This window comes from Siphateles boraxobius, unplaced genomic scaffold (genome assembly GCF_051911475.1).
Source record: "Siphateles boraxobius isolate OS27281-9 unplaced genomic scaffold, OSU_SipBor_1 7, whole genome shotgun sequence".
NCBI lineage: Eukaryota > Metazoa > Chordata > Actinopteri > Cypriniformes > Leuciscidae > Siphateles > Siphateles boraxobius.
Window position 1 is genome coordinate 20,350,501 of NW_027509197.1, and position 13,229 is coordinate 20,363,729.

The 13,229-nt window shown below is 37.6% G+C and overlaps 1 protein-coding gene across 2 annotated transcripts in view; it reads right to left on the reverse strand.

Moving 5' to 3' along the window:
• The window catches only part of acvr2aa (activin A receptor type 2Aa), an 82,675-nt gene that overhangs the window by 35,827 nt on the left and 33,619 nt on the right, over positions 1 to 13,229 (reverse strand). Inside the window, exons 2-3 of one of the 2 annotated variants that reach the window (XM_077216421.1) lie at positions 5,805 to 6,015; positions 3,798 to 3,907 (exon numbers count right to left, since the gene is read on the reverse strand). In XM_077216421.1, coding sequence (XP_077072536.1) covers positions 3,798 to 3,907; positions 5,805 to 6,015 — 321 coding nt within the window. Of the gene's footprint in view, positions 1 to 3,755; positions 3,908 to 5,804; positions 6,016 to 13,229 lie in introns of both variants that reach the window. The other variant, XM_077216420.1, reaches the window with a different exon arrangement.

Sequence of the window (13,229 nt, forward strand, 5' to 3'; positions counted from 1 at the left end):
TATCTGTAGCTTAAAAGCACATCTGTAATTAATTATTTCAAAAATCAAATGTTAAAGCTGTATTTTCTGCATTAACAAGTAAGGGACAATGGATTCACTGGAACTGTACAATAATGCAAAAGCAAAATTACAAACTCACGAGAAACTATCAAATCCAAAAAGCTCACAGAAACTGCACCTCATCAATGTCACTTAGCTACGTTTACATGGACAACTTTTGATTTACTATTAATGAGTCCAAATGTAGTGTTTACATGAACTCTAAATAAAGTGATGGGGTTGATGTGCGCATTTATATGTCACACGCTTCAAATCAGAATTGATTTATTTGGCATGCATTATATTTTATCACTGTTTGTGCATATTCTCCTAAATTGCTTCTTTTCAGGTCCTAATTAGGAGACAATGAGCACATGAACCGTTGTGGCTTGTCGCTTTTATTAAAAAAGCAGTAAAAACGCCCATTCCTGCAACCAAAACAAGGCGTCTGTGGATGAGAGTTCTAAACAAGGACTGGTGGGATGGACGTTTGTCTTGCTCCACTTCACAGACAATGAGTGGAAGGAGAATTTTAGAATGTCACGACAGTCACTTATGCCACTATTCAACATCAACAGCTCATTCCTTGCGTCATGCGTCATTATGCCATTTCTAGACATGTGCCGGTATTCGGTAATGCAATAAATCGCAGAAGGAGGAACGCTGCCTTCGATTTATCCCCCTTCTAAAAGTCAGGGCTGCCAAGACTATAGCAATCGACACTTTTTACACGCTCTCACGCCACACATCCATTTTTTCACGCAGAGAAAAATCACGGAGCAAAGAGGACACTGACACCAACAGACTAGACAGAGCAGGTTACTTTTGATATGAAAAAAACTCTCAGCTCTCAGGTTCTGTGCATTTTATTACGAAATTCAGACAATAAATACCATTTTGGCGCTTGTAAATGTGACGTGACAGATCGTTGTAGCGCCATCATTTCATGTAAATCGATCATCTGTTACTTTTTATTTAAAGGTACAGTACAACTTACCGATTGGTATATGCCTCATACATAATATCGATCAATTAGTGTTTTTCAACCATGGAAAGGGGTCAATAAAACTGCAGGAGAACAATATTGTCACAGAACGTTACATTTACCCCAGGAAAGCCATTTAATGACCAGCACCGGGTTGCAGGGGCCCTTTGCCATCATTTAAGCCAAACTGACCTTCCATCTCGTGTTGAACTGGATGTCATTCAAACCTCTTTTTTCGGCGGGGTTTCCTCGAATAAGTGGTGTAATTGACGGCACACATGTCAGAATTCAGGCGCCACGCACGCACGAAGATCAGTATGTGAACAGAAAAAATTACCATTCTGTTAATGTGCAGTTAGTGTGTGATCATCTGTGCAGAATAAGAAATGTCGTTGCATCGTGGCCAGGGAGTACACATGACTCTAGGATTTTGGCAGAGAGCAAGATCGGGAGAGATTTTGAAGCTGGAATGCACGGTGGTCTTCTGCTAGGAGACAGTGGTTACCCCTGCCGACCATGGTTCATGACGCCCTTCATGAATTGCCTTAACGCTACGCAGGCATGTATTTAATAATGTTACAGACAACTTAGGGACGGTTCGTTATTTATTTAAAGGGCCACCAGAGGAGTTTTGAGATCTGTAGTCAAAAAAGACTTGACCCTACCTTCGCCAGTAATACATTTTTCTATGACCCTCCAAAATGATTGTGAAAAAAGGCATGACCCTCCCCTTGAAAAAGGCATGACATCTTTGCGTTTGGCAAAGATGTACAGATAGCCATTGTTTTTTTTACAACCATGACAAACGACTAAACTCCTGCTTTCTCATCTTACTAAGGCTGTCACGATAGACCAAACCTAAAATTCGGTTCGTATCATAATTTTTTATTTTAGATTAAAATAAAAAATAAAATCATGTTTTCGGCGCTGATGCAGTGGTGACGGGTTCATGTAACAAGGGTGGCGCTGCCAATAAAGTATCTTAAAGCTGCCACAAAGAACCGGTAAAAGTAATGATTATGAATATGTCAAATAGCAGGGAGAGATTTTAATTGTTTATTAATAAACAAGTTTTTTCTGTGTCAGTATGTCGGCTTCAAGATAAAGTTGACGATGCTGACTCGCGATCTTTACAGTAACGCGCCAGAGAGAAGACGCCTGAAGTCCCACACTTAAGGGAAAAACTTGTGCTTTATGCAACCGGGCACTGCACGTTAGTTGTCTAGAAAAAAATAGCTATAGAGAGGAGTATTTTGCACTATGTGCACTATATTACATATTTATTATTTTAGTTGTGTCATTACATTTAATTTGTTATTTTTAACCTTTAATAATACCAGCTGATAGGGCTTTCTGTATGTTTACAGCATTATGTGAGATATATTTTTTCTTGAGAAAAAATCACTTGTAGGCTATCTACTGTAGCCTACCTAATATGTATCCAAATGAGTCAATATTCAATCAAAATTGAAATCAAATCAAGAATTGAACTGAAATCGTGAAAAGTGTGTTAAGCAATAATACAAACAGTAGCCTACCAGTCATTGTACCATGTAACATTGTGTTGCAATGTTGTCTGTTTAGTTACCAAATGTTTTGACAATCACAATTACACCTATTGTGATGCAAGTTGCTGTTTTTTTTTTTTTACATCCCCCAATCCATCCGTTTCACTTGTGCAATTAAACTATCGTGATAATAACGCATATCGTAATAAAAGCTCAATCAATTAATCGCAGCATGAAAATTTGATACATGCCTAGCCATTTCTACGTCATTGCACATGCGCAGTACTTTCAAGTTTTGGTTTTCAATCCGATCAAGTGTTTACATGTCCTCTCGATTGGATTACAAAAAGGTTTCAACCACCCCTACCAATCTGAATGAAATTTTAATAGGATTTGGCCAATTCATTACGATTGATGTGGTTAGACTGGTAATGTGTGACTTTTTTTTTTTGGACTGTGTCCGATTACAATCAGATTATTAGGGTCCATGTAAACACAGTAACAAGATATTAAAAATACATGCCAAAAAGCTAGCAGAAAAGATCTTCAGTTGCACCATATGCTTCCAACAGGAACTAATAATGCACATTCACACCACTGACAACACTTTGAACATGTCGAAAATAAAATTAGGCACACTAAAAAAACAGCACCTTCAAGACATCCAGTTGATTTAATATAAACGTCATAACAGTTATATGTTATGATGTTCTGGCAAAAAAAGAAAGTGGATGTTTATATTACATGTGTATAAACTATTCACAATGTTGTCTTCCTAATATGCAATTTTTTTACGTCCATAAATAACATGAAGCACAAAACACTGATGTACAGACTATCAAAGTAAGTGTCCATTATAACGCAACAAAAAAACAGTCGTTACAAGGCAGGTATGCACTGGATTGTGGTGCTAAAACGTGGCTACACAAACACACCTTATAATTTAGGATATGAAACATGAAAAAAACAATAAAAACAAAACAAAAATGGATTGTATGAGGATACGAAAAACACAGCAAGCCTATTGTGACTTTTGACATGAATAGTCATGAAAAAATGTCTGAGAGTTGCTTTTGAGGTAATCTGATGGTTTTGATGATGTGGTTATGAGGGAAAATAGGCTATGATGAGACAAAGACAGAAAGGAGAGCTTCACACCGACAGAATCAAACACCAGCACAATTACATCAAAGGAAGAGGTATAACTAAAGAACTTCCAATACCCTTAAAGACTTTGCTGTTTGTGTCGCTGAAGGGAGCCTTACTCTGAACTGGCTGTGTGTCGGGGTTGTAGAAGAACTTTTCGTTACACATGTTGCCCTCACAGCAGCAGAAGAACACATCTGGGTCCTCCTTCTTCTCCACACACTCGGTGCTGTAAGATAAAGAACAAGCAGAGCTGTCAGTCCACAACTGATGTTTCTAGAACACAACAAATATCAATATTTCAATATCTAATCCGTTCACCAAACAACACAAAGGTGCACAACAGTACATACTGATTACATACAATTCATTTGATTAATTAATTACATTTAAATGTAATTAATTTGATTATAAAAAAATAGATTGGCAGCACTTTTTCCCCAAATTTTTCCCAATAAAATAAAGATTGCATCACATTTGGGGATTATTGAGACATGCGTGCTGCAAGGTTTATTTGGATTTCGCTCGGGTTAGAGAGCAAACAAACGAATAAATGCACATGGGCGGAAAAAATGCCTGAGCCAAAGAGATACTTTTTAAAATCTGGCAGCCCACATCAAAGCAGAGCTCTCAGGTTGGCTTAAAGAAGATAAACAAAGCTTAGCAGCACACCAATAATCCTTAAGATACACACACAGGTGCAAATGAAAAAATAAAAGGGCAATGGATGACATTCCAGAGGCATTTAGTCAGAAAAGTGATTCGGTTACTGTCTTGCGACGCACACGCGCCATTAAGCGGTCGCAATACTTGCTCAACTACTTAAGGACTTGACATGGCAGAGCAATGTGCATGAAAAAACAAAAAAAAAAACATAAATCCTTCCAGCAAGGGAGGTAAACGGGTTCAGCAGCATGTTAGTACAGGAAAAGGACTGCTTCCTTTGCACGCTATCAAAACAGCTTCGTTCAGGAGAAGTACTTCCTGATCTACCAGCAGTGCTACCTGTCGCATAGAGGCAGATGCATTGATAAACCTGTTTTTAATATCTCCCCTTTTATGGCCGGAGGTTACAAGGTTCACAACCAAGCCTAAACATGGAAACACGTTTACACAAGACTTTATCTGAAATACTGTGAAATCTTGAGAAGGAAGTATTTGGTTAAATGAATGTGTGGCGTCTTCTCTCTGTAATGTGTAGAGCATTGAGCATGGGCAATTTAGAAGAAGTTAAATAATGCTTGAAAATGAAAAAAAAAGAAAAGTATACACTACTGTTCAAAAGTTTGGGGTCGGTAAGATTTAGTTTCTAATGCTCACCAAGGCTGGATTGATTTGATCAAATATTTAAATGTCATTCCTGTTATGACAAAGATGAATTTTCAGCAGCCATTACTCCAGTCTTCAGTGTCACTTCAGAAAGCATTCTAATAGAAACATTTCTTATTATAACCAATGTCGAAAACAGTTGTGCTGCTTTATAAACAAAAATTCAGGATTCTTTGACAAATAAAAACTTCAAAAGAACAAAATTTTCAAATAGATATCTTTTGTAACTTTCTAAATGTCTACTGTTCATGTACAATGTAATGAATCCTTGATATATAATAAAATTACTGTTTCTTTAAAAAAAAAAAAACAATCATACTGAGCCCCAAATTTTGAATGGTAGTGCCCCACACTGCAATATTTTTACAAAATGACAATACTTGTACAAATGCTGACGCAAAACAAATGAAAAACTGCATGTGAGCAGCACAAAAAACAAATCTATACTACAGTTACAGTGTTGGAAACTATGATATAGGCAAAAATGAATTCTGATCGCATGGTCAGTGCAGGAGGGTTTGACCACGCCTCTATAAGTTAAGTTAAATCAAAACAATCGCTATTCGGAGGGGAAGGCTGTGAAATATGACTACAGTTAGCACTGAACGTGACACTTAAAATTATGCTGATTAAAACTGACGGACGCTACCAGTCAAAAAGCCTCACAAACTGCTGGGTTATCTGTTTGAATCATTTTAACAAATCATTCAGAGCGAGCACCGAATAAACATACAAGATTCACTTACTTAAGCACAAGTCAATGTCTCTTTCATTTATATTTGGCTCAAAACGATTACCTGTCATAGCAGTTGACATCATCAAGCCAGCAGCCTTGCTTTACTATTTCAACTGATCCTGACACATTTCGCCAAGTTGCGAAGCAATGACGCCTCTTGTCCTTTTCTCCCACGCAAGACTCAATACCGCTGCGGTTTCCTCGGTTCTCCAAGCTGGGGTTGTAGTTGTAAAGGACACACTCTTGTGTCTCTGAGCGGCCGAGAATGGCACCTGGGGAAAAAAACCACAGGGGAAGCTGGTTAAGACATGGACTGCCTGCAGTGGAAACAGACACCTGCTGTACTGATCTCTCAGAAGACTTTAACCACAACAACCCAAAGTGTAAAGCTCAAACCCCAAACATCAGTCCGTCACTGATTAGCAGCTGAAAATCAATTAAAAATGACAGACATTGGAGGCAAATAATCGACACACAACTGTTTTAAAATAACCACAGATAGAATAATCCACAGATGGGACTTTTGTTTTCAGAAGCTACTCATGAGTTACCATATGGTTAAAAAAAGAAAGCAAAACACTGTGTTAAAGCAAGACATTGTGGTTAACCAAAAAAACAAAAAGAATTATAAGGTAGTGAGTGTGATTAACACAGAAGGGCCACTTTGAAACAGGATGTGGCGGAGGGCGGTTTCCTAACTTTTTCCTAAAACAACCGCAACACAGATCGTGTTTGAATGTGGCAGTGATGTGATGGTGTTAAGAAATTATCCAAAACACACCCCTTGTCATCACCATCACTTAACACACAAGACAAAAATCCAGAGGATTACATGAACAAAATAAAGAGCAAATAGTGGATTGAGATTCGAATCTAATTATTTACTTGCTAATCCTGATCAAAGACACTTGGGATCTCGTGCAGGTTATGCAAGTCTCTGTCTGTAGTCTGGACATTTACATAAGATGCGTTCTTGCACTCAAAAATTTTTAGATGGAAAGTAACAGAATAGAATAGAACAGAAAGTCAGGTGTTAGAAGTACTAGTTTGGCGGCATTCTTGCATCTACGGGAACATTGGTGATCCAGACATTTGGCTAAATTGGCTTGAGCTAATGTTCATATATTGTGCCACGAGGAACAGTTTATGCTTTGGGCCAAGTATTTGAGGACTGGTAGCACAGGTTTAGTGGCAGCACCATGCTGGATATATTTGAATGGAACACATTGCGCATAAAAACACAGCAATAAAGTGATTACAGGAACATCCTTCAAATGTCACGAACTGCACTTTAATATGCTCCAAAAACACATACCACTTCTTACAGAAAAAACAATTAATCATTAAGTAAGTGCATTTCACAACTACATACAAGTAGGGGTGGGCAGTATACCAGCATATGTTATATGCTTGTAATTAGTTTCTTTCTTTCTTTATCACTTTTTAATTGTCTTCAGTGAGCTTGAGTTTTTTTTTAACTTATAGTATTAGTTGTTTTGTGAATTATGAAATTTCAATGGTAACAAAATATTGATGTTATAAAAACCTTTTTTAAAGCAAAATCAATTTTATTGTGATTTATCATTAGCTAATGATAATAAATGTTTCTTGAGCACCAAATCAGCATATTAGAATGATTTCAAAAGGATTATGTGAGATGTGAGACAGTGAAGATATTGATGCTTAAAATTCAGCTTTTCCATCCCAAGAATGAATTACATTTTAAAGTGTACTAAAATAGAAAACAATTTTAACAATATTACTGTTTTTACTGTATTTTTGGTCAAGTAAATCCAGCCTTGGTGAGCATAGAGACTTCTTTGTGAAAAAACATGAAAAAAATCTTACCCTCCTCAAACATTATTTTGAACAGTAGTAGGGCTGAACGATTAATTGCATTTGCGATAATATCGCGATATGATGAAATGCGATTTTGTAACCGCAAAAGCTGCGATTACACTGGTCATGTGACTCGCGAGAGAAAAGCAGTCTGCAAATCAAGCATCAACTTGGCACGCTACGCATAGGTCTGGCATACAGGAAAGAACAGTTTATTTTTTATGTATGTGATATTGTGTTATTTATTCTCTCTCCAACAATTCTGGATTGATTCAGAGAATTTCAGAATCGAATCTGAGTTTAGTTTTTAAACACACATGCTTGATGACTCTGCGCGTGCTTTAGAAACAACCGTATTCTGCTTGCTTCTAATTTCTCTCTCTCTCTCGCTCTCTCTCTCTCACACACACACACACACACACACACACACGACACCGCTCGAACCTCCCGAAAAATAAGCTTTCATAAAGTTCGTGGTTTAAGCGAATTACAAGGACAGTCGCGGGCTTCATTGCACAGGTTTTGCCGCTTTTATGTTACTCTTGCAGTGCGCGGTTTTGGCCGCCGGAATTTTCCTTACAAATGCTCCACAAAGGCATTATGTCTTTTGGAATGCAGTTGGCTTATATATTTAAATTATGAAAATCACTGAGAAAGCTGCTTTCATTTTAAAATACTTACGCGCGCTTTGTTAAGAGTGCTCGTGCATGCGGCTGTGAGCGACTCATTGGGTAAATGTACTTGCATCTCAAAATGCTTTTGACGCGAAATTAATGTAAACACGGTCAGGTATATCTTAAACCAATAGGACAAACTACATTTACAATTTCAAAAGAGATATGTGCATTAGTGTGAATGCAATTTATCGTATAGGGGGAAAATCACTCCAGCTCTTGAATGGAAAACGTTCAGACAGCCTACTTTTAAATACTGAAAGCACTCTTTGTTTATTGCTTGTAATGTTTTTTTTTGTTCCTCTTTATTTACTAGCTTTTATATGTTGAAGCTATCTTAACATGTAATTGGTTTAATTAATATATATATATAATGTATGTATATTTACACATGTAATTAAATACATAGTTTAAGTATTATTAAGATTAATTAATAAGAAAAAAATTAGATCGGATCATGAGCTGCCTAAAGATTCCCATCCCTACAGTACAATGATTTATTGCTTGTCTTTGTCGACTAATACAGAAGGTAAAGAACTTAAAGTAATCGCATATTAAATCGCAATCGCAATATTGGTTAAAAAAATCGCAATTAGATTATTTTCCATAATCGTTCAGCCCCAAACAGTAGCGTATCTATGTAAATACATGCAAAATCACAGAGAGCTCACTGTTTGTTCATATGACAATGTATGGTTAAACATATCTGCAACAGGTTTTGTTTTAATGAAAAGTATTTTAATAATAAAAATCTATGATAATTTGTTGGGAAAAAAATAGGTATTGTTACAGTTTATCACACTGCAAAAACAATATCCTGAAGGAAACATAGGAGTAAATTTTTTTTGTATTGGGAATTCATCTGCTAATTGCCATTCAGTGGGGATAAATCCTTAGGATTTGTTCCTGAGACACAAGTTACCATTATTGGGATTAGGAGGAAATCTTCTGGAATTACTGTCACATCCACATCAAGGCAGAGAAGAACGATGGTGCACAAGACCCACAATGATCAACAGAGGACGAATCACATTTACTCATCTTAAAGGTGCTCTAAGCGATGTCGGGTGACATCACTTCTTGTTGACGTTCAAAGTATTGTCAAACAAAACGAAGACCCTCCCTCCTCCTCATCCCGTCTCCTCCCCCTACCTTCCGTGCCCATACAAGGACGCAATAATAACAAGATAACTTTAGCTTCCCGTTTCCCAGTGAGCATAAACAACGGCTCCGTCGTAAACAAATTTAGTCAAAGTTGTCAATAGTCTATAAATGAACATTCAAAAAAAAGTCACACGTTACCAGTCTAACCACATCAATCGGAATGAATTGGCCAAATCCTATTAAAATTTCATTCAGATTGGTAGGGGTGGTTGAAACCTTTTTGTAATCCGATCGAGAGGACATGTAAACACTTGATCGGATTGAAAACCAAAACTCGAAAAGTACTGCATGTGCAATGATGTAGAAACAAAAAAACAGTGGGTGAAAACAATCATTCACACAAACTGTCGCCCTACTGTGAGTTTGCTTGATCATTTACATTAGAGAGCGATCGCTAGCTGCTAGAAACCTATATGTTGTATTCACCAAAGTTAGCGCTGACTAGAGATGCGCGGTTGGCGGTTATAGCTGCGGACTCCGCGGATAAAACGCGGATCGGTTGGATGACGTGACGAAAAAAAATATTTTAATTAAATTCGGGCGGTTGGGGGGCGGTTTCTAGTCTCGCGGCTATCATCAGCAGCGCCTTGTATCGCCCAATCAGCGGATGGCGGGCGGGTGCGGTTTTGAAAATTGGTCAAAAACGTTGGTGCGGATGGATGGCGGACGGATGATGAGTTTTGTGATGCGGTTGCGGATGAAATAATAGCCGATCCGCGCATCTCTAGCGCTGACTGCATAGTTCTGGCTAATTATATCCTTATGTTGGTTGGGCGAACATGAACGTCCTAAAAATTGATTTACCCACCTGTCCAGCAAAAACAGAGCTACCTTGTTGTCGGATTGGAAGCCATTCTGCCGGCGGAGTTCTTGCCACCTTTGGAAGGCTTCTCCGATATAAATTCGGGACTTCGCGCGTTTCTTATCCTTTTCCCTCTTGGCCGTTTGTTGATCGTAACTTCGTCTCTTTGGTCGTGTGTCGGCAATGTCAAACTTAAAGAGAATATAATTCAAACTTCCTTCTTCATGCTTCTCTCTCCTCCACACCCCCCTTCATTTGTACTTGCACTAACTCCCCAAACCCCACCCCCAAATCCTTCTTGTCGGTTATTGGCTGGAACAGTTTGTTATGTTTCGAGGCGTGCGTTGCTACAGTTTGTTTTTGTTACCGTTTGTGGAGCCTGGGGTGTCTACAGAGACCGCGTTTATTTACACTGTGTTCTAGGGCTGGGCGATATGGCCAAAAAATGATATCTCGGTAGTTTTTGGTTAAATGGTGATATACGATATATATCTCGGTACTTTCTACATTAATATCTCGGTACTTTCTACATTTTTCTATTTGGATAAAGAAAATGTATTTATTTTAAAAAAAATGTTATTTCACATCCTGCTCAATGATATCCAAACAATGTTGATATTGAAGGATATGGAAACAAATATAGGAAATGTAATGTAGGCTATGCAATATATTATGTGCAAAAAGGTGGTTAAAATCACATTACATTCTAACATTGTAACATTACAAACTAAAAACAAAAATAATGCTTTTGTTTTTAAAAATGACTAAAGGCTAAAGTAAAAATAAAAATAAAAACAAAAGCACGAACTAATTATATTAGCCTGCATTTGATTACCCCATTATAATGGTCACTCTCATAAAAAATATACTTGTATGTTTAAAATTCCACATATGGCACATTTATTGTCTCCAACAACAAATATTTTAGTACCGGTAATATGTATTTAGTCAGAATTATTGCGCTACTGTTCTATTGTGCTCGTCTGTTTGGCGCGCATGCGCGCGGCGGCGCTCATTCACGGAAGCTTGAATTTAAGCGAAGATTCATTGCAGAAGCTCGTCCTCTCCTGACAGTGAAATGGACATATTTGTTTGATTTGTTTGAACAATTACAGATGGAGAATATACCTGTGAAATGTAAGTTAAGCACTGAGGAAAGCACCACGTCTCAAACGCATTAAACAGCGCCAGTATTTATCTTTCAGTCACTAACAGTAGGCTATCTGTCCGAGCATCTGACAGGGCAAGTTGCTTTAAACTTGTTAACTATCTTACCAGTTATTTTGAAGCGCTTAATAAGCTTGTGTCATGTTTAGGACAAATTGTACTGTTCTTTCACTGCAGGAGCTCACACTGCGTACTCCACTATTTTTCAGATGTGCTCGTATCAAACTACTGTATCGATATAAACGGTATTGCCTCATTCCATATCGTTGGGAAAAAAAATATCGATATATTGTACAAACTCGATATACCTCCCAGCCCTAGTGTGTTCAGGGGACAGGCAGCTAGCGGATAGTGAGGAGATGTTTTCTGTATGTGACAAAAAAAATTTTGGCCTAAAAAACGCGTAACATCGCTTAGAGCACCTTTAAATGACAAAAGGAGCACCACAAATTGCTCCAATGCCTTGAGCATCTGTTAGAAAACATCTAGAATAAATAAAAAACTAATTACAAGTGGCAAACATAAGGGAATTACTCACCTGCCCTCTCCACTAACAAGTAGATGGCTCAATAAATCTTTGACCTATATTCTAGGAGTGCTCTTCCTGACAACAGCCCTTGCCCCTCCCTGAGCTGCTCTCAGTTTTTAATATGAGACGCTGGGATACACAGACTCCTCTGAGTCAGCAGGGTTACACGAGGTAAAATGGCAGAGAGCACTGTAAATATATGGAGCTGGTGGAAGAAGCTTAAAAACACTCCGAACACGGCCAATGAATGACAGCCAACGGTATGAGTGAAAAGACCACATGCCATAATGTTAATAATGGATCATGTATGGTGGTTTCCTACACAAAATAAACTTGATGACCAACACTTTGCCTGTACATTAAAAACAAGCTGCAACGTCTTTTAAAAGGTTTTGACTAGTAGAAGAAGTGGGCTGCTGATGGCATGTTTGGTGCTTCTCAAGCTTGCATTTTCTATCTCTGACATATTTAAACTCTTTGCATGGACAGAAAGAGATTATATGTTACACATAAAAATGCATTCATGTACATTTTTACTCATGAACATTTGTAATGTATATGCTATAGGGATGTAATGTCTGAGACCAATACTGAACATGCTTCAAATTTGCCTTTTTTATGGGTTAACACTTTAGTCTATGGTCCAGTTCTCACTATTAACTGGTTGCTTATTAGTTTATTAGTACTTATAAAGCACATATTAATGCCTTATTCTACATCCTTACACCGTGTCCTAACGACACGGGACGCGCGATAAAAGGTATCTTTTCCATGTTAATTCCATGAGTTTTTGTCCTAACCAGGCTCGACGGCGACACACGACGATTCTATTTTAGAAACGGTTTCTATTTTTCTGCGACGTCGCGGCTGGAGCAACAAACACAAAGTGTGGCAAGGATAATCTCAGGTACTGTTTATGTGCTTTATTTAATGCTAAAAGCATGCAATGTGACTTGTAATATCCTTTAGTGCTCCTAGCTTTGTAGCTGTAAAAGCAACAATGGATAATTCACCTCAAATCTTGAAATTAAACAAATGGAAACAAGAACGTTCAAACTGTGAACAGACAAGTGTATTATTTGACAAAGATTGTTTTAGTAACTCAGTAGCCTGTGTATTTTTAATAGGGATGGGCATTCGATTAAATTTAATTAGTCGATCGTCGGGAGAATTAACGATCGACTAGCGATTAATCATTAATATTTTTATATTCAAATTCATTATTTATTTAACCTTTTATAAATTAAAAATGCAATGAAAATACAAAAATACAGCGTGTTTTTCCTCGATTAGATCTTTATTACAAGATGA